Source organism: Equus quagga, chromosome 8 (assembly GCF_021613505.1).
Source record: "Equus quagga isolate Etosha38 chromosome 8, UCLA_HA_Equagga_1.0, whole genome shotgun sequence".
Taxonomy (NCBI): Eukaryota; Metazoa; Chordata; class Mammalia; order Perissodactyla; family Equidae; genus Equus; species Equus quagga.
In genome coordinates this window covers 45,637,936-45,665,708 of record NC_060274.1, presented here as the reverse complement: position 1 = coordinate 45,665,708, position 27,773 = coordinate 45,637,936, and the positions used below count along the sequence as shown (strand labels likewise).

At 34.3% G+C, this 27,773-nt stretch overlaps 1 protein-coding gene across 1 annotated transcript in view; it reads right to left on the bottom strand.

Moving 5' to 3' along the window:
• The window catches only part of SPATA48 (spermatogenesis associated 48), a 52,701-nt gene that overhangs the window by 21,607 nt on the left and 3,321 nt on the right, over nt 1-27,773 (bottom strand). The window contains exons 2-5 of the mRNA XM_046669111.1: nt 21,452-21,549; nt 7,716-7,792; nt 3,477-3,615; nt 2,884-2,951 (exon numbers count right to left, since the gene is read on the bottom strand). Coding sequence (XP_046525067.1) covers nt 2,884-2,951; nt 3,477-3,615; nt 7,716-7,792; nt 21,452-21,549 — 382 coding nt within the window. The remainder of the gene's footprint in view (nt 1-2,883; nt 2,952-3,476; nt 3,616-7,715; nt 7,793-21,451; nt 21,550-27,773) is intronic.

The window sequence follows — 27,773 nt, the reverse complement described above, 5'->3', positions numbered from 1 at the left end:
GTTGTTTTTAGAATATGTCTCAATAAAATCTATTTACTGCCAAGACTCAATATTTTTCTCAATATTGTCACTGTTCCCAATTCCAGATCCAGCATTTAAACTTGATTATGATTCTGCATATTTTCACTTCATTATTCTTTTTTCTTCTAATAATAAAAAAATTCTTTTTTAAAGAGTAATTTCTGCTGGTTTTATTGAAGTAGTACAACTGTCAAAGATGTAAAAAATGTTGTCTTTGATACTATTTTTTCATAACTAAAATTTATCAAAAACTCTCAATAATTTTGCTGACTGTGGATAGAGGTGTCCTGCATTTTGTGTTGAAATTAATTGAGATTAGGTAAATATAAAATTAAATGTACAAGATTAGCCCTCCCATTGAGTTGATGATCAACCCAACCGTCACCAAACCAGATAATCAGATGAAACTCTAGAGAGCAAACAATGGAATAATTTCATTGTGAACAGCATGTGTCTTTCTTATGTATTATCTGTCTGTCTCATACTATTCTTCATAATTGGCTATAGTGTTTGTTGCGCGATATGCAGTTCTACTTAAAGTTCCATGTGATTCATTCTTCTATTTTCTATTCTATTTAATTTTTGCAAAATGCAGGTTGTGATTCACCACGAATGGGTTGCAACCCACAGGCAAATCACTCATTAAACTGCTTAGTAAAGTCTACTCTTTAAACTGGACTAGGATCATTGCTTAATCAAGTCGAGAAAATGGATCCCTAGCTCACACCATAAGTAAGAGTTGATTGTAAGTGGTTTAAGAGATAAATGTGAAAAGCAAAATTTTAAATATTTTAAGGACAAAGTAAGTAAAGAAGGAGAATATCTTTATTAATTCTGGATCTGGAAAGATTTGGTAAAAACTCCACAAAAATAGCAAGACATGAAGGAAAATATTGATTAATTCAGGTACATTAAATTCAAAACTTCAGTTCAGTAAAGTGTACTCTAAAATAGAAAGGTCAGAGACTAGAAGGAGATACATTGATACATATTATCAACAAAGGATTTTTACCCAGAGTAATAAACATAAGTTTCTATAATCAATAACTAAAAGAAAAACAACTTAAATGCAAAAAAGGCAAGATATATGAAAGGGCAAGTCACAGATGTGAAAACCCAAGTGAGTCATAGCTCACAAAATATGATTATTAGTGATCAGGTAGATGTAAGCTAAAATTATAGTAAAGTACAATTTCATACTAGTAAGATTGGAATTTTTTTAAAATTTGAAAATTCCAAATGCTGGCCACAATGTGCAGTAGTGGGAACTCAAGCACTGCTGATGGGAGAGTCCATTGGTATAACTCATTTGGAGAAGAATGTGCAACATTTAGACTATAAACTAGTGCACACCTCGATGCAGCAATTCTAGACATAAGTATAAATATATACTTTTATATATATAAATATAAATATATCTTTATTAAATATAAAATACATAATTATATTTATATAATATATAAATATATTTATACAATCTATAATTATATAATAAATATATAATATATAAATATATATATAATATATATGTAAACCCCAGAAACATTTTTATACTTGAGTACACGAGGGCATTGTTTCCAACTGCAATAAAAATGAGGAAAAATTAAATTATGTCATTGCATGAATAAATGGTGGTATGTCCATTCAATGGAAGACTATACAGCAGGGAAAATTAAAACCTAGAGATACAGATGCCAATAGGTATGAATCTCACAAGCACAACACTGAACAAAAATGTTAAGTTAAATAAATAAATGTATGATACCAGTTATATTGAGTTTATAAACATGCAACAGAATACCATGCCTTGGTTAAGAATAACACATATGTTTTTAGGGATTAAAGGGAGGCATGAAAGTGTGAAACATCAAATCTGGAATAATGGTGATCCATGAGGAAAGTGCATGTGCTTAGAGAGAAGTGCATAAGGGCTTCCATTGTGTTGGTAATGCTTTATTTCTAAAGTTGGGAAGTAGATACACAGATTATATCATATTCTTATTTGTACATTTTATATGTATGAAATATCTAAAAATAAATTTAAAAAACTGAGATATGACGACCTGGATTGTAGACTGTAGTAAAAACAAAAATAAAGAGACAAGATAGCAACATTTTTAAAGGCAGAAACACTAAGTTTTTAATGCTAAATGAACAAAATTACACAAATGGAAGGATTAGTAAGAAAGCCATAGCTTCTAGCATTAATAGAACACAAAATAACTATATGATGCAAAAGTTGATAGAAAATAATTGATAATACCTTGAACTCCATGAATTTTGCAACATTATAACTCTTCTTATCAAATTATTTATGAAGCAGTCCTTATTTTTAAATGGTTATGGCATATCTAACAGTCTAAATTTTAAGGAGGAGGGTTAAGAGGAAATGAGAAAATGGGCAACAGCGAGGAATTGAACTGGGATTTGAGTTCTCTTTCCAATCAGAGGGATGCAAGTCTAAGAGCCTCTGGAATGTTCTGAGAGGATATGCCCCTCACCCCTCTCTCCAACCCATGGGCTAGAGCATCAGATTCTTTTTTTATTTTTTTAAGATTGGCACCTGGGCTAACAACTGTTGCCAATCTTTTTTTTTGTTTTTCTGCTTTATCTCCCCAAACCCCCTCTGTACACAGTTGTATATATTAGTTGCAGGTCCTTCTAGTTGTGGGATGTGGGACGCCGCCTCAACGTAGCCTGACCAGTGGTGCCATGTCCGCGCCCAGGATCCGAACCCTGGGCTGCCGCAGTGGAGCACGCAAACTTAACCACAGAGCCGGCCCCTAGAGCATCAGATTCTTAATGGTAAATATGTGATAGTGAGAAAATCTGGTGATGAGAACATTAGGAGATAAAACTTACAAATTAACTGGCTTGATTGGTGCCAAGAAAGATCTTGTTTGAAATCTGTCCCAGAGTCCACCAACCATCTAAAATCATCATCAAAATGAATGACAGATATTTAATGAATGTCACTATAATTTCTAGTGTATAAGTTGCAATTACTGTATTTTATAGTGTATGAGCTCTAGTCCTCTTAATGGTCCTTTCTGCATCATAGGCAAGCCCCAGGATCCCAAAGAAAAGCGCTCCCCTGGCACCCTCAGCAATGCAGGGGTTTGCTCCAGAGCCACTCCTGGTCTCTGCTCTGCTCTCAGACCTTCAGTTTCAGTCTGTTTTCCATAGCTGGAATATGACCCATTACCCACTTCTGTCGAATTGAAGCCATTATGAAAGGCCTGATTTTGGTTTTCTTCCCAGAGACTGTGCTCACTTTGGGGTTATGGATGACTTTTATGATTATTATTTATGATTAAAGCGCTTTCAATTCATAAATGTATATATTTACTTATTCTCTGCATAATTTTTAACAATCAAATAAGTATTATTGTGACTTAAAGTTTTTGAGTTTAGTGCAGTAACGAATCCATTGTTGCCCAGGGATGTTCACTGACCTGAGTTATCGCTGGTGTTCTTTTGTATCTTTTCAGTGTAAAACACTGTGAGACAGGGTCAGCAGCTTTTTCCACTGTTGTTTCTTCTGGATCGAGTTTTGGTGGGAGCATGTTGTCCCAAGGAACAACTTCATAAGCTCTATGAAATTATTAAATAATGACATTTCATGAAAAATCCATATTCGATTAGTATAGTCCATAACATTATCCTATACTATGGTAGGCAGAATTCTAAGATACCTCCCAAGATTTCTGCCTCCTCCTGTACATACTATACTCATCCACCTCCCCTCAGGTGTGAGCAGAGCAAATGAATATGACAGGATATCACTCCAGTGACACTTTACGTGGTAACTTTATATGGCAAAAGGGATTGTGCACATGCAATTAAGGTCCCTAATCAGTTGAATTTGAATTAATCAAAAGGCAGATTATCATGAGTCTGACCTAACAGGTGAGCCCTCAAAAGAGACAAAAACAGCAGCAGATGCTCTTCAACTGTCCTTAAAGAAACAAATCGCATGAACCCTATAGCTGCAAGGAACTGAATTCTGCCAACAATACAAAGGATCTCAGAAGATGAGGACCCAGCCTCAGCTCACACCTTGATTCCAGCCTGAGAAACCTCGAGCATTGAATCCAGTTGGGACATGCCTGGACTTTTGAGCTACAGAACTGTGAGATAATAAACGGGTGTGCTTTAAAGCTGCTAAATTTGTGGTGATCTGTTACACAGTAGTAGAAGGCTAATGCATATACATACATACATCTTACAGCTTCCAAAAACATTCATTTGACCTTTGCAGCAAGGCAGGAAAACTATTAATTTACAAATAAATAAACTATGTTTTAGAGAATTGAATTTGTTTGCTTAAGGTCATTTAGCTACTGATGGTCGAGGTCAGGACTCAAATCTGTTATTTTGCCTCTGAAGAGTCAGCAACATTCCCATTGTTCCACACCAATGCACACAAATTATAAATATCTTGAGCATGGTACAAGGACTCCAGCTATCTTAGTAAATGCAATAAAAATTGTATATACACAAAGATTTGGATCTAAAGGTAACATCTTGTATTTGGAATTTTGGAACCTGCTGTTCTTTTTGACAGACATATATGGTAGGTGCAATGAAATAGACCCTAGCTTGATCCTGAATGAAAAACAAATAGCCCTCATTCCAGTGACTGTGTTCTGATAGATGGATAGATGGCCTGTGCTCCTGTGCCCAGATGCCAGATTCCGCTCCTGCCCTGTCTAAGCTTGGTGTTAAGGTTGGTCTTTCCATTCTGTGAGTTAATCCTATCTTTCAAATAATCCCACTTTTGGCCAAAGTCAGTCTGCAAACAAAGAATTACCAGTGAGCCCCATTTCCTCAACAAATGTTTATTTAGAAATTACTATGTGTCAAGCACTGTGCTAGGGGCTTGAGATAAAAGAGTAAATAAAGAATAAAATAAGAACTATATTTACAGCACAGGAATGTTGTAAGGATTCGATAAAATAATCTTGGTGAAGTTAAAGAGCGCAGTTAAGGTTCCATAGTGTTTTCTTTGTTGTGTATACATTTTGAACTCACTTGTTCTAAAATTACTGTGTCCTAAGGAAAAGCTAATTCTTACAAAATATTTTTAATTGTAGCAAAAACTTAAGTGGTGCATTTTTCTGACATAATATCTGATTGGTATTGTACTAAGGAATTAATCTGTGAGTTGAATTAAAGCTTGAAAAATACATCACTGTTTGAGCCTCTGATATACTTCATGAATGTTTTATGGAATTTTCCATAGAAGTTATACAAGTTTTTTCCCTAAGAAAAATTTTGTGTTATATTTTTTAAAAGAGACTATTAAATAGTATGATTTAATACTTAGTTTTGTAAAATAAACTCCTATATTCTGATTAAAGTACCATGAATTTAGCCAAAACATTAACTTTTTCTAAGATGACCACTGGAAATTTTTTTTGATAGAAATCAAAATAATAATACAAGATAGAATGAACTCAAAAGCCAGAGAAGAAATTAGAGTTATAGTTATAATCCTTCATTTTTAAGGTGAGAAAATTGAGGGCCAAAAAGGTTAGAGGATGCCAGAGTCCCATGATCAGCAGTTAGACATATTTGGGGCCTTACAATTGGAATCCAAGACTGCTGATGTCTTATTCAGTGTTCTTTTCTCAATTTGTTCTAATACTCTGAAATCCACTTCCATATCATATATTTATTTATTTTTTTAATGTAAACCAACTCTAGTTTGCTTTTTAAATAGTATCTTTAAAGCACTATAGCTTGGTGAAGAATGTAAATTAGCATAGTCATCTCGAAAGCCAGAGTTTTGTTTTGTTTGTTTTTTAATAAGTCATTAAAAAGATTCAGCCTATTCTAATGGGATAAATGTTTTCAACCATTTCATTTTGAGTTAATGAAAGCTCACAAACGAGCAACACTCTTCCTTGAGGAAAACAAAAAGCTGTTATTGACAAGCAACAGCAGACACACACACGCGCACACACACGCCCAAAAACAAAAAGAACCGTTTAAAAATAACTGTTTCCATATTTTTTGAAGTTGCTTTACAATGGGATGATATGCACATGATGTTGCCATGTGCCACAAATTTACCATGTAGATTTGTAATACATTTGTCATTTAGACAAATGATTCAGTACAAGAGGTCCTAACTTCAGTAATGCAACACGATAATCCTTTTAACAAAGTGAGTGAAATTAGTCAGAGGGAGAAAGTCAAACACCGTATGATCTCACTCATCAGTAGAAGATAAAAACAACGACAAACACGTAGCAATGGAGATTGGATTGGTGGTTACAAGAGGGGAAGTGGGGCCGGGGGGAGGGCAAAAGGTGTAATTAGGCACACATGTGAGGGGTTGGACTATAATTAGTTTTTGGGTGGTTAACATGATGTAATCTACACAGAATTTGAAATATATTATGATGTACAGCTGAAAGCTATATAATGTTGTAATGCAATGTTACTGCAATTAAAAAAATTAAAAATTTTAAAAAATAATAAAATAAAATAAAGCAATTTGGTTTACTCATTATCCTTTCCTCTAGACTGAAATATAGGTTTAAAAAAACCACTCTCTAATTATAAATTAATATTGTTTACAGAAAAAATTATATAATTTTGGATTAAAATTTACAAGTATACTCAGCCATAAAAAAAGACAAAATTGGCCCATTCACAGCAACGTGGATGGACCTCGAGGGTATTATGTTAAGCGAAATAAGCCAGTCAGAGAAAGACGAACTCTATATGACTCCACTCATAGGTGGAAGTTAGTATATTGATAAGGAGATCTGATTGGTGGTTACCAGGGAAAAGGGGGGGTGGGGGAGGGCACAAAGGGGGAAGTGGTGTACCCACAACATGACTAACAAAAATGTACAACTGAAATCTCACAAGGTTGTAATCTATCATAACATTAATACAAAAAAAAAAAATTTACAAGTATATGTTCAAACTGAGTTTGTCTCCTCCCCCATGCCAGCCACAAAATAGGCATGCAGTAAAATTTTTTTAAATGCCTTAATTTTTAACTTCATGCAATCTAAATAAAGATGACAAAACAAAAGCTTAATCAATGGAAAGATATTTCATAGAACATGTCTCATACAAAAAGCATATAAGAAAAAGGTCCACTGGATGACATTTTAATTTACAAATTGGCATCATTTTGGTCGACAAATATCCAGATGCTTTTTTCTTCTGCTAACAAGAGTTGCAGAGAAAAAAAACAAAAACAGCATGACTTCTGATTTTGATCACACATTTCTTCTTTATTTCTTTATAAAACTTCTAAGATAATATCTATTCACATGTGTATTTCATGAAACCGTATTTGGTAATGGGTGTGCCTTCAATATGAACGAAAAACATGAAGTCAAAATGTGGTCTGTCTGCCATGTTCAGCATACAAGAGGAAAGGAGGATAGCGGGCAGGTATGAAGCTCTTTGCAGCACATACATACTGTTATGTCTTTATTCTCATTGCTGCCTCTCCCTGTCCACTCAAGTCTCCACTGTCTGCCACTCGGCTTATTTCTAAATCACTGATCATTACAATCATATATTCTAGGGCCTCATATATCTGCATTTGATGTTCTCTGAATTGCTCATAAAATCCAGGATATCATAGACACAAAGGGCATGTGTCATTAAAGATAAAAGAAATATATTTTAAAATCAAAATTGTATTGGGAAAAAATGCTTACTTTTGGGTAGAGGACTTATAAAATGAGTCCTTTGTGTTGTATTTCTTGGTTGGTTGTGAAAGTGGTTCTCCATCACCCTGGAAGGCATGAATAATAAATTAAAAGAGATCAGGTATGAATGGGAATTGCTAATGTGTTCTATTCACCATGCTTTCTTTCTTCTTCTTCATTCTTTCCCTTTCATAACACCTCTCGGAACAACTAGATTTAATGCTTCCCTACTTTCCTCTATTGTCTAGGAAATTTACATTCTCTGTATAGTTTCCTAGTGATTAAATTAAAATTTACGAAATGTATATTAAAGTTAATGGAAAGTCAGATTTTTATAAGAAAGCCCTTGAATTTTATATATATGCAAATAATTAGTTTTTAGCACCATGTCATTAAAACAGTTTTGAAGGTCTTGTCTGTCTTGTCTTCTGATAATACAAGGACATTAGCTCTGAAATACTTCCCTCTCCCTATATTTCATCTTATTATATTAAAATTAATTAATTACTATTATAACCAATGTTATTGCTGTCTGTAATGGTTATTATTTATTTAGATTTTCCATGATACTTTACCAATTCTTTGCCTACTTTTGCTTCTTGTATCTTGCTTGATTTTTTTCCCCTCCTGGGATCTTGCTTCTATCCTTTTTTTCTTGAAGTTCAACTTTCAAGATTTCTTTCATGGATGTGAACTTCTAGTTCTGTTTTATAATTCATCCTCACTTTTGAATAATTGTTCTAACTGGGTTTAGAATTGCAGTTTAATGGTTAGGATTATTTATCTCATTGACTTCTGGATGGTAGTTTTACTCTAGAAAGCATGCCGAGATGAAGGGCTAGCAAGAATTCTGTGACTCTACCCTCTCTGGTTGTATTTAGGATATTCATCTTGGTTTTCCTACAGTTTCAGTATAATTTATTTAGGAGAGGATATGTTTTTGTTCATCTGCCTTAGGACTTGTTATGCTTCTTCAGTCTGAGAATTCATGACTTTTCACCAATTTGGACAATTCTCCATTTCTGTGTCTTTATTGTCAGTGTTCTCTTTATTCTCTTCTTCAGAAGTTCCTATTAGACAAATATTGGACTTTCTCATTCTATCCTCCAAGTGTCAACTTTTTGTCCCTTGGCCTTTAACTTCCCTATCTACCTTCCATTCTACCTCTATCAACTTTCTTATTTTTCCTTCTTCACCATTTTCTAGGCTCTATTTAAACCTGCTCATTGTATTTTTTAAAATTTCATCAAAGCTACAGCTAGTAAAATAAAGAAATGTTTTTTTTCCTGTATTTTGTTAGTACGATGAAATGTATTGATGGATTTTTGAATATTAAAGTAATATTTGCAGTCCTGAGATAAACCTCACATGATCATCGTATATCATCCTTTTTATAAATTACTGTTCTTGGTTTGCTAATACTTCACAACAATTTTTATGTTTCTGTACGTGAGAAATATTAATCTGCAATTTCCTCTTTTTTTATATATTTTTGTCTGGCTTTGGTATATTGGGTTAAATTATACTCCTAAAGCTAGTTGGGAAGTGTTTCTTCCTCTATTTTCAGAAATAACTTACATAAGATTGGTGTGATTTCTGCCTAGAATGCTTGATAAAATTCAGCAGTGAAACCATCTGATCCTGAAGTTTTCAGTGTGGGAAGATTTTTGATAATAGAAATAAAATGTCTTTAATATATATAGGGCACTTATAGATTCTATTTCATCTAGTATCAATTTTAGTAATTTGTATTTTTAAAGGAATTCTTAATTTAATCTAAAATATCAAATTAACTGACATATAGTAGTTTGTAATATTTCCTTATTTTTCTTTTAAGATCTGTAGTAATAACCCCTCTTTAATTTCTTACATTGGAAATATGTATTCTATTTTTCTTGATAATATTAATGAGTTCTATCACTTTTGTTGATCTTTTCAAAGAAACAACTTTTGGCTTTTAAAATTCTCTTTTGTATCTATTCTCTTTTTCATTGATTTCTACTCTTATCTTTTTTTTTTTTTTTTTGAGGAAGATTAGCCCTGAGGTAACATCTGCTGCCAATCCTCCTCTTTTTGCTGAGGAAGACTGGCCCTGAGCTAACATCTATGCCCATCTTCCTCCACTTTATATGTGGGATGCCTACCACAGCATGGCTTGCCAAGTGGTGCTATGTCCGCACCTGGGATCCGAACCGGGGAAACCCTGGCCACTGAAGCAGAACTTGAGAACTTAACCACTGTGCCACCAATCCCGCCCCAATTCTTATCTTTTTAATCTTCTTTTGTATCTTCGGTTTAATTTAATCACTTTTCTAGTTTCTTAAGATTGAAACTTATATCATTAATTTTAGACTTTTCTTGTTTTCTAATATACACACAAAAGTCTAAGTTTTTTCTTCTAAGCAGAGTTTTAACAGCATTGTACAAAATTCAATATGTTCTATTTTCATCATCATTCAATTTAAAACATTTTCTAATTTCTCTTGTGATTTCTTCTTAGACTCATAGTTTATCTAGAAGTGTGGTGTTTAATTTAAAAATATTTGACGTTTTCCTAGATTTTTTTTGGCTATTTATTTTTAATTTAATTCTGTGGTGGTTTGAGAACATATGTAGTTAATTATCTTCTTTGATTTTGAATGCTAAACCAATCTTGCAATCCTGGAATAATCCCCACTAGTCATAACGTATTATCCTTTTTAAATATTACCAAATTCAAGCTAGTAAAATTTTTCTAAGAATTTTTGTCTCTTCATAGACATATTAGACTGTAATTTTTATTGTGGTGCCTTTTTCATATTTTGATGACAGGGTTCTTTTGTCCTGAAATATATTATTTGGGTAAGATGATATTATTTCTTCCTTCAATATCTGATCTTATTCATCAGTAAAACTATCTAGGCCTGGACTTTTTTCTGCTGAAAATGTTTTGATAGTCAATTAAACTATTTTAATAGATATATGGCTATTCAGGTTTTCTTTTTGTGTCAGTTTTGGTAAGATGTGTTTTCAAGGAATTTGTTCATTTTATCTGAGTTGTCAACTTCATTGGCATAAAATGGTTTATAATATCACTTAATTTTTAAAGAATAAAAGGTATTTAAGTTTAATATACTTGCAATGAATTGAATCCATTAAAGCATACAATTTGATGAGATTTTACAGTTGTGTACACCCATGAAACCAACACAACAGACAAGATTCAAAGCATTTATATTTTGCTAAACATTTCTCATGCCCCTTAGCCATGCACATCTTCTCTGCTCCCAGGCCAGGGCAACAAGTGGCCTACTTTTTGTCATTTGATATAGGTTTGCATTTTCAAAATTTTATTTAAATAGAATCAATTGGTATGTGATATTTTGTTTCTGGCTACTTTCATTCAGTATATTGATTTTGAATTCATTTATCATGTTGCATGTATCAATAGTTTGGTCTTTTTTATTGCTGAGTACTATTCCATTGTACAGTTATGCCACAATTTGTTCATACTTTCACATGCACGTGAACGTTTAGTTTGTTTCCACTTTTTGGCTATTATGAATACAGGTGCTTTGGACATTTATGTCCAAGTCCTTGTGTGGATATATATTTAAATTTGTCTTGGGTAAACATCTAGGAGTGCAATGGCTGGGTCACTTGATGGGTATGTATTGAACATTTAAAAAAGTGCTAAAGAGTTTCCAAAGTAGTAGTACCATTTCACATTCCCATAAGCAGTGTGTGAGAAATCCAGTGTTCCTTATACTTGCCAAAACATGGAATTTCCAGTCTTTTTAATTTTAGCCATCATGAGGATAGGTTCTATTGTAAATTGTATTTCACTAATGACTCAGCATGTTGAGCATCTTTTCATGTGTTTATTAGCCTTTCTTATAAATTTTTGTGAAGTGTCTGTTCAGATCTTTCAGCCATCTTTCATTTGGATCGTTTGTCTTGTTATTATGGATTTTAAGATATCTTTATACCTTCTAGATAGAAGTCCTTTTTCAGATCCTTAATTGTGAATATTTTCCCCATTCTGTGGCTTGCTGTTTCATTTTCTTAAAGATCTCTTTTGAAAATCTAACTATTGCAAAAAGTTTTATAATCTTAATTTCATATTCAGGCTTATTATCCATTTCAAGTTACTTTTTTGTATACGTTAATGTAGTAAAACTTAATTTTTTCCCATAAGGATACCCAGATATTTCAATAATTTGTTGAAAGACTCTCTTCATTGAAACGCCTTGGAACATTTTTAAAGAATCAAATGGCAATGTATAGATGGCTCTATTTCTGGACTCTCTATTATGTTCCCTTCATGTGTATGTGGCTCATTTTACCAATTGCCACTGATTCTGGTAACTTTATACTAAGACTTGAACTCTAGCAGCAAAAATACTCCAACTTTATTCTTTTTATTCAAAATTGTTTCAGCCATTTTAGGTTTCGCATTCTTTATAGATTTTATAATCAGCTTATAAATTTCTACCAAAGAGCCTCCCAGGATTTTGATAGGGTTTGCATTGAATCCATTGATCAATTGGGGAAGCATTAACTTATTAACAAGAATAAGTCTTCCAGTCCATGAACCTAGCTTGCTTTCCATTTATTTATGTCTTTTTAAATTCATTTCACCCAGTCATGTACTACAGTTTTTAGTGAAGAATATATGCATGTGTTTCATTAAATCCTATGTGGTTTGGGGCACTATTGTAAATGGCATCTTCTAAAATTTCACTTTCAAATTGTTTGCTTCTATGTAAAAATACAATTGATTTTGTATATTAACGATAAATGTATGCCTTTGACAAATTCAAGTATTACTTCTAGTAATTGCTTTGTAGATTTCTTAGGATTCTTTATAAATATCATCACGTCATATCTATACAGAGAAGGATTTACTTCTTCCTTTCCAATATTTGTGATTTCTTTTTCTTTTCCTTATCTTTCTGCAATAGCTTTCTCCTCCATTAAACGGAAAATAAAAGTGATAAGAGCAGGCATTTTTGTTTTGTTCCTGATATTAGAGAAAAAGCATTCAGTCTTTTATCATTAAGTACTATTATTTGAGCCCTAGGCAACAGATGCTCTATATCAAGTTGAGGAAGTTCCCTCTAAATCTAATTTGCTTAGAGTTTTGATCATAAATGAGTATTGAATTTTTCCCTCTTCCTAAGAATAATCGTGGTTATTTCTGATTCTTTGCTTTCTGTATCCATTTTAAAAAGAACTTTCAAATTCTGCAAAAATACACCTAGGATATTGATTGGAATTGGATTGAAACTATAAATTAACTTAGGAAGGTCTAAAGCACTTTTAAATATTGAGCGTTCCAATCCGGATAACAGTACATTTCTCTATCTTTGTAGATGTTTTTTTCTCTTAGTACATTTATTAGTTTTGCCACAGTGTTCCCAAATAGTTTTGTTAGATTTATTACTCAATAATTGATCTTTGTGATGCAATTTTAAATGATAGTCTAAACTTTTAAAAAAAGTTTCTCTTACTGATATGTAGCATACAACTGAATTTATCTAAGAATTTATGTACGAATTTATTTATGGATTTACAATAATGTTTATTTCTAGCAACCTTATTAAATTGTTTTTGCATTTTTTTTGAGAAAGATTAGCCCTGAGGTAACATCTACTGCCAATCCTCCTCTTTTTGCTGAGGAAGACTGGCCCTGAGCTAACATCTGTGCTCATCTTCCTCTACTTTATATGTGGGACGCCTGCCACAGCATGGCTTGACAAGCAGTGTGTAGGTCTGTACCCGGCGAACCCCGGGCCCCTAAAGCAGCACGTGCAAACTTAACTGCTGTGCCACCAGGCTGGCCTCATAAATTTTTTTAATTTTAGTGATTTTACTGCAGATTTATTTGGATTATTAACATACATAATCATATTATCAAGAATAATAGCTTTGTTTAGTCCTTTCTAATTTTTCTACTGTTCTTGAATATGTTTGCTTGATTGAGATGGCCAGGAACTCTGGTGCAATACTGTGTAGACAAGGTAAAAGAAGACATTCTTGCTTGATATGGATTACAAAGGGAATGCTCCAACATTTTACTATTCAATGTTAAGTTTGATTGAACTTTTCTTAGGTATCTACTGTTAATTTGAGGATAATTTTCAATTCTTTTTATCAAACTTATTTTTCCCTGTGTTGAGGTGAGTATATGACTTTTCTACTTTTGTCAGTTGATGTAGTTAATTATGCTCACTGATTTTCTAAAGTTAAGCAAATCTTACATTTCTAGAATAAACTCAACTTTATCATGATGTAATTAGCCCTTTGCTATATTGCTAGATCCTAAACATGTGTGCTTGTGTCTTCAGTCTTTGCCTGATATCTCTCATTATTGATTTCTAGTTTAATTCAGTTGTAATCAGAGATACTCTTTGTATGATTTAAATTCTTTTTCTTTCTTTTGACTTGTGTTATGTCCCAGAATATAATTTATCTTGGTGAACGTTTTGTGTGAACCTGAAAAAATTTCTATTCTGCTGTTGTCGTGTGGACTATATCAAGTAGGTCAAGTTAGTGGATAATGTTTTTCATATCTTCTATAACTCCACTTTTTTCTGTCTGTCTTTTCTGTCATTTACTAAGAATGGAGTTTTTAAATCTCCAATAGTAATGGTGGGTCTGCTTTTCGGTTTCATTGGTTTTTGCTTCATGCATTTGAGTTCTGTTATTAGATGCATATACATTTTGTAAATTGACCCCCTTTATCATTATGAAATATCTGGTAGAATTCCCTGTTCTAAAATCTCCCCTGTTGGATATTATTGCTGCTACTTCTGTTTCCTTAACTGGTGTTTGCATGGTATATATTTTCCCACTCTATCTATATTTAACATGGTTTTCTGGCAGTCAGTATATGGGGGGGGGGTATCGTTTTTTTATCCAACATAAAAATTTCTGACTTTTAATTTAATTACATTAAGTTAGATTTAATACAACAATTGACATACTTTGGTTTAAATCTAGCTTTATTTACTGTTTGTTTTATCTGCTCTTTTTCCTTTTGTATTACCTTTTTGTGTATTAGTTTAGGTATTTTCTTTTCAAAATTTCATTTTATCTCTATTAGCTTATGACCTATGCTTTATTTATTTATTTATTTATTGCTGTTATTACTGTCACTCTAGGATTTACAATATACGTCTTTCATTCTAAGGCTTACAGTATAATATTATACTATCTCACAAATAGTGTAAAAAATTACAACGGCATATACCCATTTTCATCCTGATGTCCCTAGTGCTGTTGTTATACAATTTACTTCGACATATGCTGTAACCCCAAAATACATTGCATATCTGGGTCTGGTATTATTTGATTTATTTTTTCTCCTGACTATAAGTAATATTTTCCTACTACTTTGCATGACAATTAATTTCTTATTGAGTATCTATTTTGGATTTTAAGTTGTTGGTTGTTTTATTCTTAACTAGTGTTAGATTTTGTTCCAGCACAAAGTTAAGTAATTGAAATCAGTTGGGTGCTTTTGAGCATTGCTTTTAACCTTTGTTCGAGCAAATCCAGAGGAACCTTTAGAATAGGGTCAATTAAGCCTGATGCAAAGGTGATCTCCTTCTGAAGAGTCTGCCTGATGCCCCTTGTAGGACAAAGTTTCTTCATTCTACTTTGTGAGGATATAAAACATTCCCTGCCCTGTTTGAGCTTCAGAGAATGATCATTCCAGTCCTCTACGACAGGTCTTTCCTCAGCTCCAGTAGTTTCTTCTTATGGATGCACAGATCAGTGCTCATGACTTGAACATTCTCTTCCCCAGATCTCCAAAGCCCTCTCTGTAGCTCCCTCCTCTCTGCTATCCTACTCTGCAAATTCTGGATACCCTGGCCTCCCAGAGCTCCAATCTCTGTCTCCTCAACTCCATAAGAATGTAGAGCTATGTACAGATTTCCCTTTTCTGGACTGTGGTTTAGAAACTGCCTCCAGTTAATAAGCTGGTGTAATTGCAGAGTTCACATTCTTATTTTTTCTTCCTTATTGACCCTAATACTTCACTGCTTTTGTCCGTTGTCTGGAAACCATTATTTCTTACAATTTCTATAGTTTTCTATTTGTTCAAGGCATGAAGTAAATTGAGTGCCTGTTACTTTATCTCCGCTACTTCATTAATTTCTTCTGTTTTCTTTTTAATTTCTCTTTTAGTGCTTTCTTTTGGTTTACTTAGCTGTTCATTTTCTAGCTTTTTGAGAAGGGATTTTCATTCACCAGGAAGGATGCTACTGGCATCTAGTGAGTAGAAGCCAGGGATGCTGCTAATCATCCTATGTTGCAGAAAATGTTCCCCACAACAAACAATTATCCAGCCCCAAATGCCAATTGTGTCAAGGTCGAGAAACTATGGTTTAACCTATATTTTTGTTCTATCATTTAGTTTTTCTTCAGGGACTCCAGTTACATGTATATTGTCTCTTCTTTGCCTATTGTCCATTTTAACCACTTCCACTCAGATATTTTTAACTAATTCTTTATCTCCTTTTTATTCTCTTGGATGCTTTCCTGCCTTTCCTCAATGTTTCTTGTTAAAGTTTTGTTTTAATCTCTTTTCCCTTAGGCGTGATGTAATTAAGTCTAAATTTTGAATGAATTTTCTTTCAATTTTTTCACCTACAATTTTATTTGTAATTAATTTTCGAATTCTGTATGAAGGAAAGCAGTTTTCTTATCCTCAAATACTTGTTTGAAAATATGTAATTCAGTTTGGAGTGTTATATTACAATTTTCTTCTGTTTTATAGTTGATTTGAGAAGGAATTTTTCTCACAAAGTATCTTGATTCTTGTTTTCTGTTTTATCACAGTTTCTTTGAATATATTTATTCAGTTTTCTTCAATTCGTTTTCTGAATTTGGTATGGCTACAATATTCTTAGTTCAACGATGCCCTCTTCTGGCAGTGTAGCAGAGTACTGTTTCTTTAATAAAGTTTTTTCTTGGTTGATTGTTACTGGAGGGGTTGTATTACCTCCAATTAATTATTTTTTTTTGTCTTTCAATGGATTTAAAATTTTCCTCTTTTCTTTCTGATTTTTCTTTATCACCCAAACTCCAAAGGATGATTCTCCTTCCTTTTAACTGTCTTATTCTCCTACACAATCAATGCCTTTCAGAGATGACCACTTCAAATCATGTGTGCTTTTAAGTTCTCTGTGACCCTATAGTCTACTTTATCTATTTATCAATGGTTTTTAGATTTGTCCTAAGCTTGCTTCTCCCTACAATGCAATTTTTCCAAGATGGTCTTCATTTACCAAAGAAGGTTTCTGTTGAGAGCTTGAGACGTGATTTGTTAGGATTTTGTGTTTTCTTATTCTTTTATACCTGACAGTAATTTGAAGTTTAGAATTTCTCTGTCTTCTAGCTAGGCTGAAGCTGTGATTTTTGTATATTATTGTTTGCCTTGTTCTGAGTTGTTTTTGAGGTCATGTGGGGAGGCATAGTTTCATGTGGCCACCGTTATATTTGGTTCCCTAAAAGGGGTTTGTTTTGTTTTGTTTTTGAGTAGCATTGGCAGACATTTATCAATTTTTTTCAATGAACCAATGTGTGGCATTGGTGATCTTTTAAAATGTATATTTGTTTTCCATTTCCTTAATTTCTTATTTTATCTTTATTATTTCCTTTTTTCAAATTAAAAAATTGATTTTGCCACATTTTTCTAATTTCTCGAGATGGATCCTTGCTTTGTTTTTGAATTTTCAGGCTTTCTTCTGTTATAACATATTCATTTGAGATTATATATTTTTCTCCAGGCATTATTGGAGCTGCATTCCCAGATATTTTGCTACAATATTATTATCACTCAGTCAAGATATTTTCTAGTTTCCTTTATAATTTCTTCTTTGGCCCATGACTCATTCATAAATATATTTTTACATTTCCAAATATATGATTTCCTAGGGTGTTTTATCTGTCATAATTATCTTGTGGTGAAAGAACATATTCTGCATGGTTTAAACTATTTGAAAATTTTTGTTTTATGGCACAGTACAGGGTAATTTTTCTAAATGGTCTTGCAATAAGATCATACGCATATATGTCTTATTTCATATATGTCTGTTTGGTCAACTTGTTCACTGTGCTATTTTATTCTACTATATATAGTTCAATGTATACTGTATCCCCCAATATCCTGTTTTCTTGTTAATTGGCATACAGTTTATGATTACTCCTATCAGCAAGAGTCATTAGCAGATATTTTAGTGCCTTTGTAGATATGTTTAGCATAGAGGTCACCCAAATTAATCTAATATTATCAGTGTTATATACTACTAGTAAATATTAAATCTTTGCCAAATCAATTACTGCTCCATCATCAATATAATTTTTGTATCTTTCCTGAAAATCACATATAACCAAAAGTAAGTGTAAGAGTTCTGTAACAAACAAGCAAATAAAACCAATGGATCTACTGTCCAAAAAGGAGGCATGTCACAATGTAAAATCACATCAATTTTTCATTTCTAAAAAGTATTCAAAATTAAAATTGACAACAATTAGTTTGGAATATCTTAGATTGTGAACTTCTCAGCAATTCACAAGATGTGTCATAATCAACTGTTTCCATGGGTAACGTATTGATAGGGTTGGTGAACAATGTGTGGACAAGATTGGTCCTTCTCTCATAGGGGCAAAGATTCTGAAATCTGTTGTTATTGCTCTTCATCAGGGAGATAATTAATTCTTCTGAACCTGTGTCTAAATTTTCCCTAGCCGTATCTGAAATTTATGTCTCCTCATTTTCTGGTGGTTCACATTATTGTTCATTATCATCTTGGTATGTTATATCCTTGGTATCATAGCATAATCTTTCACTGGAATCTAGATTTTTCTCTAATACGCTATCTCTTCTACTTCCTGATTGCTCTTGTAGGTTGCCACTTCCATGTGTTATGTTATCTTCACTTTCCTTACGAAATGTCTTCATTTCCAGATCCTCAAATTTATCATCTATATGATTTCCTGCAAGAAAATCATCATTTTCTAGTAACTATTCTCTTTCTGGTGCATCTTCTTTCTATTTCTGTTTTCTGCATGTTGTGTGTGTACGATTTCATAGAGAAGGCATTAAATTTGCTCTTTGACTTCATCTTTAGTGTTCCTGAGATCTGATTCAAAGGCGAACATCTGCTTCTAATTCTATGTATTTCTGAGGTTATTGTGACAAGCCTGATGATATTGAAGGAGATCTTTCTCTATATCCAAAATATTTTAACATTATTCCCATTAGGATAATCCAATACCATCAACATCATAAATGCCTCAATTTCCTAGAATTTCTTCATATTCCAGAAGACCTAACAAAAGATGACTACTCATGTTCAGATTCCAAACAATGCAATTATCATAAGCAATGTGGAAAAAAAGCACTTTCAAGAATTTCCTATTTCTCTCAATTCTTATGTCTTCTGAAATGCTTTTATCTCTCTCTTGAGACTTTTGCTGCCATTTTTAATGGTGCTGAGGCTGACGCTGACAGCTGCTGCTGTTGCTGTTACAACTGGCTTATTTCTGTGGCATCATAACTAACTCTCAATGTACAGCAGAGAATGAGAAGGGATACCTCAGGGAACCCAAGAAATAAACACAGCAGTGGATAGAATAATTGTGTCTCCACATATTGCTTCTGTCCTATTCTTCTATACATCTGGGATTCTAAATAAACATATGTTCCTCTTTTTCACTGTATCCTCCATGTTCCCTACTCTCACTTTGGTATTCTCCATCTTTTTGTATATTTGTGCTTCATCATGAATGGTTTCTTCTCCTTTGTGTACCAGTTCTCCAATTCTCTCTTTAACTGCATCAAAGCTGCTAGTGTACCCATTTACCATGTTCTTTGTTTATTGTATTTTTCAGTTCTAGAACTACTTTCCCCCAAATTATCTAATTTCACATTTTGTAGTTGCTAATTTCTTTGCAAAAATTGTGAGCTCATCTTTTTCTTCTTTGAACATTTTATGCATATTTCCAATGTCTAGAATAAATTTGTGTCTCTTTTTGTCTCCTCTAATTTCTGCTGATTCTCACTCATGGTATCCTTTCTCTTTATGTGTTTGGTTACTGTTGATTGTGCATGGATAACATATTTTCAAAGTTATTTATGGAAATAACTTGATGCTTAGTAATATATTATCTTCCTCCAAAGAAGTTTTATTTGTTGTATCTTCCTGGATCCTGGGAATGATAGCCATCTAAAAGTCATCTTGATAACAGTTTAAGACTTGAAGTTTTCTCATTTAATTGAACTAAGCCAGATTTTAGTCTGTTCAAGGGCTTCTTACTATTGATCTACCCTTACTTCTAAGGTGCAAGCCTCCAGGTATTTAGCCCAAAGTAGTGGGTAGTTTCCAAAGATCAATTGCAACTTTTGATCTTTTATACCTGTGAGACTACCAAAGGTTCAGCTCAAAGTTTCAGTTTCCCCTTTCAGAATAGCAAACTCCTATAATGCCAGAGTGGTCTTAAGTACTGGGCTTAAATTTTAGAGTTTCTATCCTCTCATTGCATCAATAATTTCCCTCTATATTAGCTTTTCAATATTTTAATAAAAAGTAAGTATTAATCCAGTTGCTTTTCCATTGGAAGTGTTGTTCCATGTTTACTACTAGAAGTAAAGTATCCATATTTATTTGCTGTCATAAAAGTCTAAACTTATTTTGAATTTAAATAAGTATGCTAATAAGAATTTACATGGCAAGCACCTACTTAAAATTTTAATTCTAAAGTAGATAGCTAGATAAAGCATGAAGCCTTCCATGTACTTGTAGCTTAGATAAAAAACAAAAGGCATCAATACCTTCAATTTCTTATAATGGTCACTTGGATTTTCTCTCAAAGACTTAACTACAGGAGCAATAGAATTTTTGAAAAAGGTCTGGAGATGGAATAAGCACAATTAATAAATACAAATTTTCCTATCCTTGCAACAAAATTCTGCATTTTATCTGAATTTAGAATAGCCCCAAACAGGCCAAACTGCCCCCTATTTCTAATGTCATGATTTTCTTTTTCTTTTTTTTTTTTTGAGGAAGATTAGCTCTGAGCTAACATCTGCTGCCAATCCTTCTCTTTTTGCTGAAGAAAGCTGGCCCTGAGCAATCATCCATGCCCATCTTCCTCTACTTTATATGTGGAATGCCTACCACAGCATGGCTTGTCATGTGGTGCCATGTCCGCACCCAGGATCCAAACCAGGGAACCCCAGGCTGCTGAAGTGGAATGTGCGCACTTAACTGCTGCGTCATCGGGCCAGCCCCCAAGCTTTTCTTATACAGAAAAATTCAGAGACAAGGAAAGACATGAAACCTGGCATGGGTAGATGGCCTCTTGAGTAAAGGAGGAAGTCAGTCAGTGAGCCATTGGTCAAAGTCTGAGAGGGCCTTAGGGGAGAGTGCAGTCCTCCAGGCTAGTAGCTGTCAGCCATGTAGACGCTGTCATTCACGTAACTGGAGGAGGGTACCCTTGCCAGTAATGAGTGTCTTGGTTTGGCACTACCCGTATTTACTAACACTCCCCCGCCATAGAACTGTTGTAGGGATGGCACAAGATAATACGTCATGTTCAATGACTGCGAAGTTCTGCACAGTGCCTGGTACATAAGAAACACTTTATAAATGATAGCTATTTTTTACAGGCATAAAATACCAAACACACAGACAATGAAATAAATTAGTTACAAATATTTTGTAACGCCATCTGAGTAAAGAAAGTCTTACTGTACATGTTGCTTCCTCATCAAATGTATATGTGTGATTTACTGAGCATCGTTCATGATGAGGTTGTAAAGGAATAACTTTCCGTGGGCTTGTCCAACCTGAAAACAAAAATATATGTGCTTTGGGTTAAAAATGCAGTAGAAATTTCTTCTTCTATGAGAAATATTTCCTATTAGAAAGCTAAATTGTGTGGTGCTAATTGATTTTTCAACGGATTATCTAACAACTTTTCTCAGCAGTGAAAACTGAACAGCTCTGGGATTTACATGTTAGGATAATTATAATAATGCAGAATTATTTGTTGTTTATTGCATATTATTGGAAGAGACCTGTTGGGTACTATGGATCTGTGTATATGTGTGTAGAGGTTTTGGGGTTGGTGGTGACACAAAGGAGCCTGGTTACTATGTAGGTAATTCATCTAATGATAGATTAGAAGCCCTATGAGACCAGAAAATATAAAAACAGACTTCAACAAATATTTACTGTACCATAAATGGAATCAGATGAATATATAAAGATGAAAAACAGGGTTCCTGGTTTTGAGGTGCTCCTAAACAAATGGAAAAGATAGACATGTAAGTAGATAATTTCAATATGATGTAGCAACTGTAATAATAGTTGAGCTCTGAGTGCTATAGGAGTTCAGAGGAAGAATACCTAGTCCAGCCAGATTGTGAGGAGTTAGGAAAATCTTCCTAAAGATAACACCTGATCTCATCTTTACAATTGAATAAGACTTGGAAAAGAAGTGGAGGAAGGATAGTCATTCCAGGCAGGGAAACAGCATGTGCAATGGTAGGACTGCCCTATGAGAGCATCACAATTTTTATAAGAAATTACAAAAGGTTGGATATAGCTCCATCATAAAATGGCAGCCAGGGAATGGTGGAAGATGGACAAGAGAGGTAAGCCAGAGTCAGGGCATGAGGGCCTTGGACTTAATCTCCAGATGGATTGCCCTTGGAAAGTTTTAATCAGGGAGAATGATAATTTTGGCAAACTATTCTGCTTTGGATAGGGGACTAGTGTACATGAAGAGAATGGTAATACCTCTGTTAGTGTCCATAGGGATCCTCTCTCCTACCCTATGGGGGCTTCTGACTTGGTCCTTTACTTCTTAGCTTTGTCCTGTGAATTCATCCAACTTGGCAAACAACGAATTAAAGAGTTACAATTTGGAAGCTAGGTGGACAGTACTGAGATGTTGAAGCATGGTGAGATGAATTGTAAGAGAGATTTGGGATAGCACAGGAACACCATGCTCATCTGTGAATACGAATCTGACAGAGCTCCATAACAGACTCCAGCAGATCTTCAGGCTTAAAATATATATATAGCTTCTGGTTCAGGTGCCAGTGTGACCTCACAAATTATTTGACTCCTCTGAGGCTCATTTTCCTCACTTTTAATCATTGTTGTCAGAATTGTGAAAACTACAATTAATGTATATAAGGGAAGTGGCAAAACTTCTGGCATATAGTTTAAGTGCTTAACACATTTATTAATTATCAACTAATAGTTGTAACATTATTAATATCTGTAGTAGTAACATAGTAATACGTTTTCATAATGATGGTTCAGTCAATATTTGACTAAGAGACTCAGGACAGAATCTGCAAAGTGGCCTGGCAAGGGAGGGATGGGAACTAATGGATCTTCCGTGGCTTTTGAAGGAGAAGTCAGATAGATCAGACTGCAAGAAGGCCTTGATGCACCATTGTTGGCTTTGAAGATAGAGGAGACCAAGGGAGAAGGAACATGGGTAGCCTCTAGCAGCAGTCCCCTGGCTGTCAGAGAGCAAGGACATGGGCACCTCATATACAAAGAACTGGATTCTGCACAACCCAAATGAGCCTGGAAGTAGAATTTCTACAGACCTTCCAGATAAGAGCCAAGAGTACACCTAGATTTTGGCATTGTTATATCCTGAATAGAAAAACCAGTTGAGCCTGGCCCAGACTTGTGACCCACAAAACTGAGCTAATAAGTGGATTTTGTTTTAAGTTGCTAAGTTTCCGGCACTTTGTTACAGCAGCAAGAGAAAATTAATACAGAGGCAAAGGCAAGAAGTCAAGGCACAGTGAGAGACAGAGAGCTGAATCCCATAACCATTTTGGTTTTGAGAATAATAATAATTCTGTCTGTGACATAGCTGGCCAAAGGAAACCCTCCAGAAGACTATCATCTTGATAGCAACAGGATGGCACTTTGTGGTAGTCATCTGATTTGCAGCCATTGAAGCAGCAGCTTTGAAAAAAGAGGAAAGTAGGAAAACAACAAAACTTAAATTTTGATCTTAAGACAGAGTAGAAGAAAGGGAACAAGACAATGAATTACAGCTATATACTGCTAGGTCACCATGTTCATGTCTAAGTATGATGATGTCCTTTCCTTTACCTTGTTTCAGTATTTACTGCTGCAAAACAACCAACCCCAAAATTTAGTATCTTAAAACAACTATTAATCATCTCCCAGGATTCTGAAGCTAGTTGGGATGTTCTATGTAATGAGCTTAGAAAGCTGAAAATGTCCACAATGATCTCACTCACATGGCTGGAAAGTTGCTGTTGACTGTTAGTTGGGAGCTTAGCTGGACCTACTGACCATTGCCTTGTTATTTTTTTTTCCTCTGGGCCTAGGTTAGGTCTTTCACAAAATAGTGATTGAGATTCCAGAGGAAGAATCTCAAGAGGACCAATCCAAATGTGCAAGTACTTATCAAGCCTCCACTTGCATCATGGTTGCTAATATCATATTGGCTAAAGTCACTCAGATGTCCAAGCCCAGAGTCAAAGAGAGAAGGAAACAGATCTCATTTCATGATAGAAGTGGCAGGTACACACGAAAGGATGAATTGCCAAGGGCTACTTTGGGACCGGCCATTGCACACCACTTCTTCATATTTCACAGTCTCACTTCACCGCTTTCATGCCATGAAACAAATATCAAGTCTTTTGCCAAGAAAAGCATTATAGTGTTTTCTCACTTATTAGAGATTTAACATGTTTAAAACTGTGATCACATTTTTACTTTAAGTGGGTTTTGTGTGTAATCCATGAAATTATATGGATTTGGAGGGTCTGCTATGAACACTATTTTCCCACAGGCCCTATAATCTTTATTATAAAACATTTCCATAATATGGTGCTTTTAAGGAAGCAAAAACTCTAAAAGAAAGATTGAAGGACTATTCTATGCAACTTTTTTTCTTATTCTTGTGTTTTTTTCCTCCTCTAATGTTTAGAGATAGTTTTTTTTTAACATCTAATATAGCCTTTGCTAGTGGTCTTCTTTGAGTTTTACTTCTCAATATGGCTAAAGGTAGGTCAATTTTGTTGATATTTTCATAGAACCAACCCAAGTTTAATTGATTTTTTTCCTGCTGTTTTTCTATTCTCTATTTTATTTATATCCATCAAACATCAGACCTTCAAAATATATGACACAAATATTGACAGAACTGAAGGAGACACAGCTCAAAATAATAGTTGGAGACTTCAATAATCTACTTTCAATAATGGATAAAACAACCAGACAAAGATCAATAAAGAAAGAGAGGACTTGAACAAAAAGAATTTGACCTAACAGACATGGACAGAACACTCCGCCCAACAGAATACCCAAGAATACACATTTTTATCAAGTGTGCATGGAATATTCTCTGGAATAAACTTTATTATAGGCCACAAAACAAGTCTCAGTAAATTTAAAAGGGCTGAAATCATACCAGGCATATTTTCTCATCACAATGGAAGGAAACTAGAAATTGATAAAATGGAATGAAAATAGAAATCAATATATTTAAATTAAATACCACACTCCTAAACAACCAATGGTCAAAGAAGAAATCACATAGGGCCAGCCCGGTGGCGCAGCAGTTAAGTTCCCACGTTCTGCTTCTGGGGCCCAGGTTTTGCTGGTTTGGATCCTAGGTGCAGACATGGCACCACTTGGCAAGCCATGCTGTGGTAGGCGTCCCACGTATAAAGTACAGGAAGATGGGCACAGATGTTAGCTCAGGGCCAGTCTTCCTCAGCAAAAAGAGGAGGACTGGCAGCAGATGGTACCTCAGGGCTCATCTTCGTCAAAATAAATAAGTAGATAAATAAAAAAAAATAAATTTAAAAAAAGAAGAAATCACATGGAAAAATTAGATATTATCTTGAGACAAATGAAAACAAAAATACAACATGATGCTTTTTTTAGAGGATTCAGTAGAAGTCATGCTCAGAGGAAAGTATATAGGTATAAATGCTTATATTAAAGAATAAAGATCTCAAATCAACAGCCTAAATTTATGCCTTAAAGAACTAGAAAAAGTACAAACTAAACCAAAAGCTAACAGAAAGAAGGAAATAATAAACATTAGAGCAGAGGTACACAAAGCAGAAGAGAAAAACTATAGAGAAAATCAATGAAAGCTGAAAGCAAGGGTTGGTTCTTTGAAAAGATCAACAAAATTGACAAACATTTAGCTAGATTGACTGAGAAAAAAGATAGAAGATTCAAATATCTAAAATCATAAATGAAAGAGGGAACATTACAACTGATTTTTCTTGAACGAGATCATCAAGAGGATGTGAACACCGGTTGACTTGAGAGCTGGACTGGGGCAATCAGAATCTCCTCACCCCCTTCCCTGTCCTTGGAATGCATGTTCTGCCCACTGTTTCCACAGTAGGTGCTACTTCAAGAATGAAGACTTGAGAGAGTAATGTGTTGTTGAGACCATATGGATGGTACACATGACTGAACTCCATCATGACATCTACATAAACTTTCAAGACTCTGGCAGGTGAGTATGGAGATCTACTTGCCTTGTGGCTGCCCAAGACAAGCCTCACATGTAAGTCCTCCTGCTTATTAAACCTGCCACCTACCAATCTGGAGTGTCTGTCTCTTTCTTCAGTCTCTCCCTGCCCTCTGTGTATGGGGGCCAGTTTTAGATTTCACCTGGAGAACTCTTGAGGTTGCAAACCAACAATTTTTCAGACTTAAAAAAGCTAATAAGAAAATAGTATGAAAATTGTACTCCAACAAATTATATAACCTAGGTGAAGTGGACAAATTCCTGGAAACACACAACCCACCAACACTGAATCATAAACAGAAAATATAAACAGGCCTCTAACTAGTAAGGAGATTGAATCAGTAATCAAAAACCTGCCAACAAAGAAAAGCTCAGGACTAGATGGCTTCACTGGTGAATTCTACAAGACATTTAAAGGAAAATTAACAACAATCCTCCTCAAGCTCTTCCAAAAAAATTGAAAAGCAGGGAATGCTTTCAAACTCATTCTATGAGGCCAACATTATCCTGATACCAAAGCCAGACAAAGACACCACAAGAAAAGAAAACTACAGACCAATTTTCCTGATGAATATTGATGCAAAAATTCTCAAAATACTAGAAAACTGAATTTAACAGTATATTGAATGAATTATGCACCATACCAAGCAGAGTTTATTCCTTGAATGCAAGGAATTGTAACTGTGCATTGTTGGTTGATTAGGGTTAGATAAGGTCATGAGGGTGTGGCTCCCATGGTAGGATTAGTTTCCTGATAAGAAGAGAAGGAGAGACCAGGGCTCTCTCTCTCTCTGCCATGTAAGAAACAGCGAGAAGGAAGCCTTCTGCAAGCCAGAAGGGAGCTCTCACCAGGAGCCAAATAAGTTGGCACCTTGATCTTGGACTGCCCAGAACTGTGAGAGATAAATGCTTGTTGTTTAAGCCAGCTAGTCTATGATATCTTGTTATAGCAGCTCAAGCTAAGACAATGGCTTAAAAAGAAAGTAGAAAGATATACAAAGAATTATAAATATTGATATTAGTAAGTAGGAAAATCAAGAAGGTGACAATAGGGAATCTCTATTTTCTATGTAATGAGGAAGACTGTGTCGTCTGCTGCAAGGAGAGCAAAGAGATCAATAGAGGGTTTGAATAAAAGTAGAGTAAGTTTAGAATACGAGGTTGGTATGTGTGAAAGAAACCCAAATAGGAACAAAAAAGTACTGAACCCATGTAAATGTCTAGGCAAGGTTGGAGTAGGGAAAGAAATCAGCAGTATAATCTTTTATGATCTTGTTTGGATATTTACGAAAGCCCACTGAAAAGCATACTGGTGTGTGATAGAATTAATTCCGAGATGTCCTTCTTTAACAAAATGTATTAGAAGTTATGTGTATCTGAATTTGCTAAAAACTGAAAGTACTTATTTATAATTAATGATTATTTCCAGGATCTACAGAGTCATTGAAAGCCTAGGACAAATTATATTGAACTCAATCACAAAACTGCAAGTATTACTCTTTGAAACTG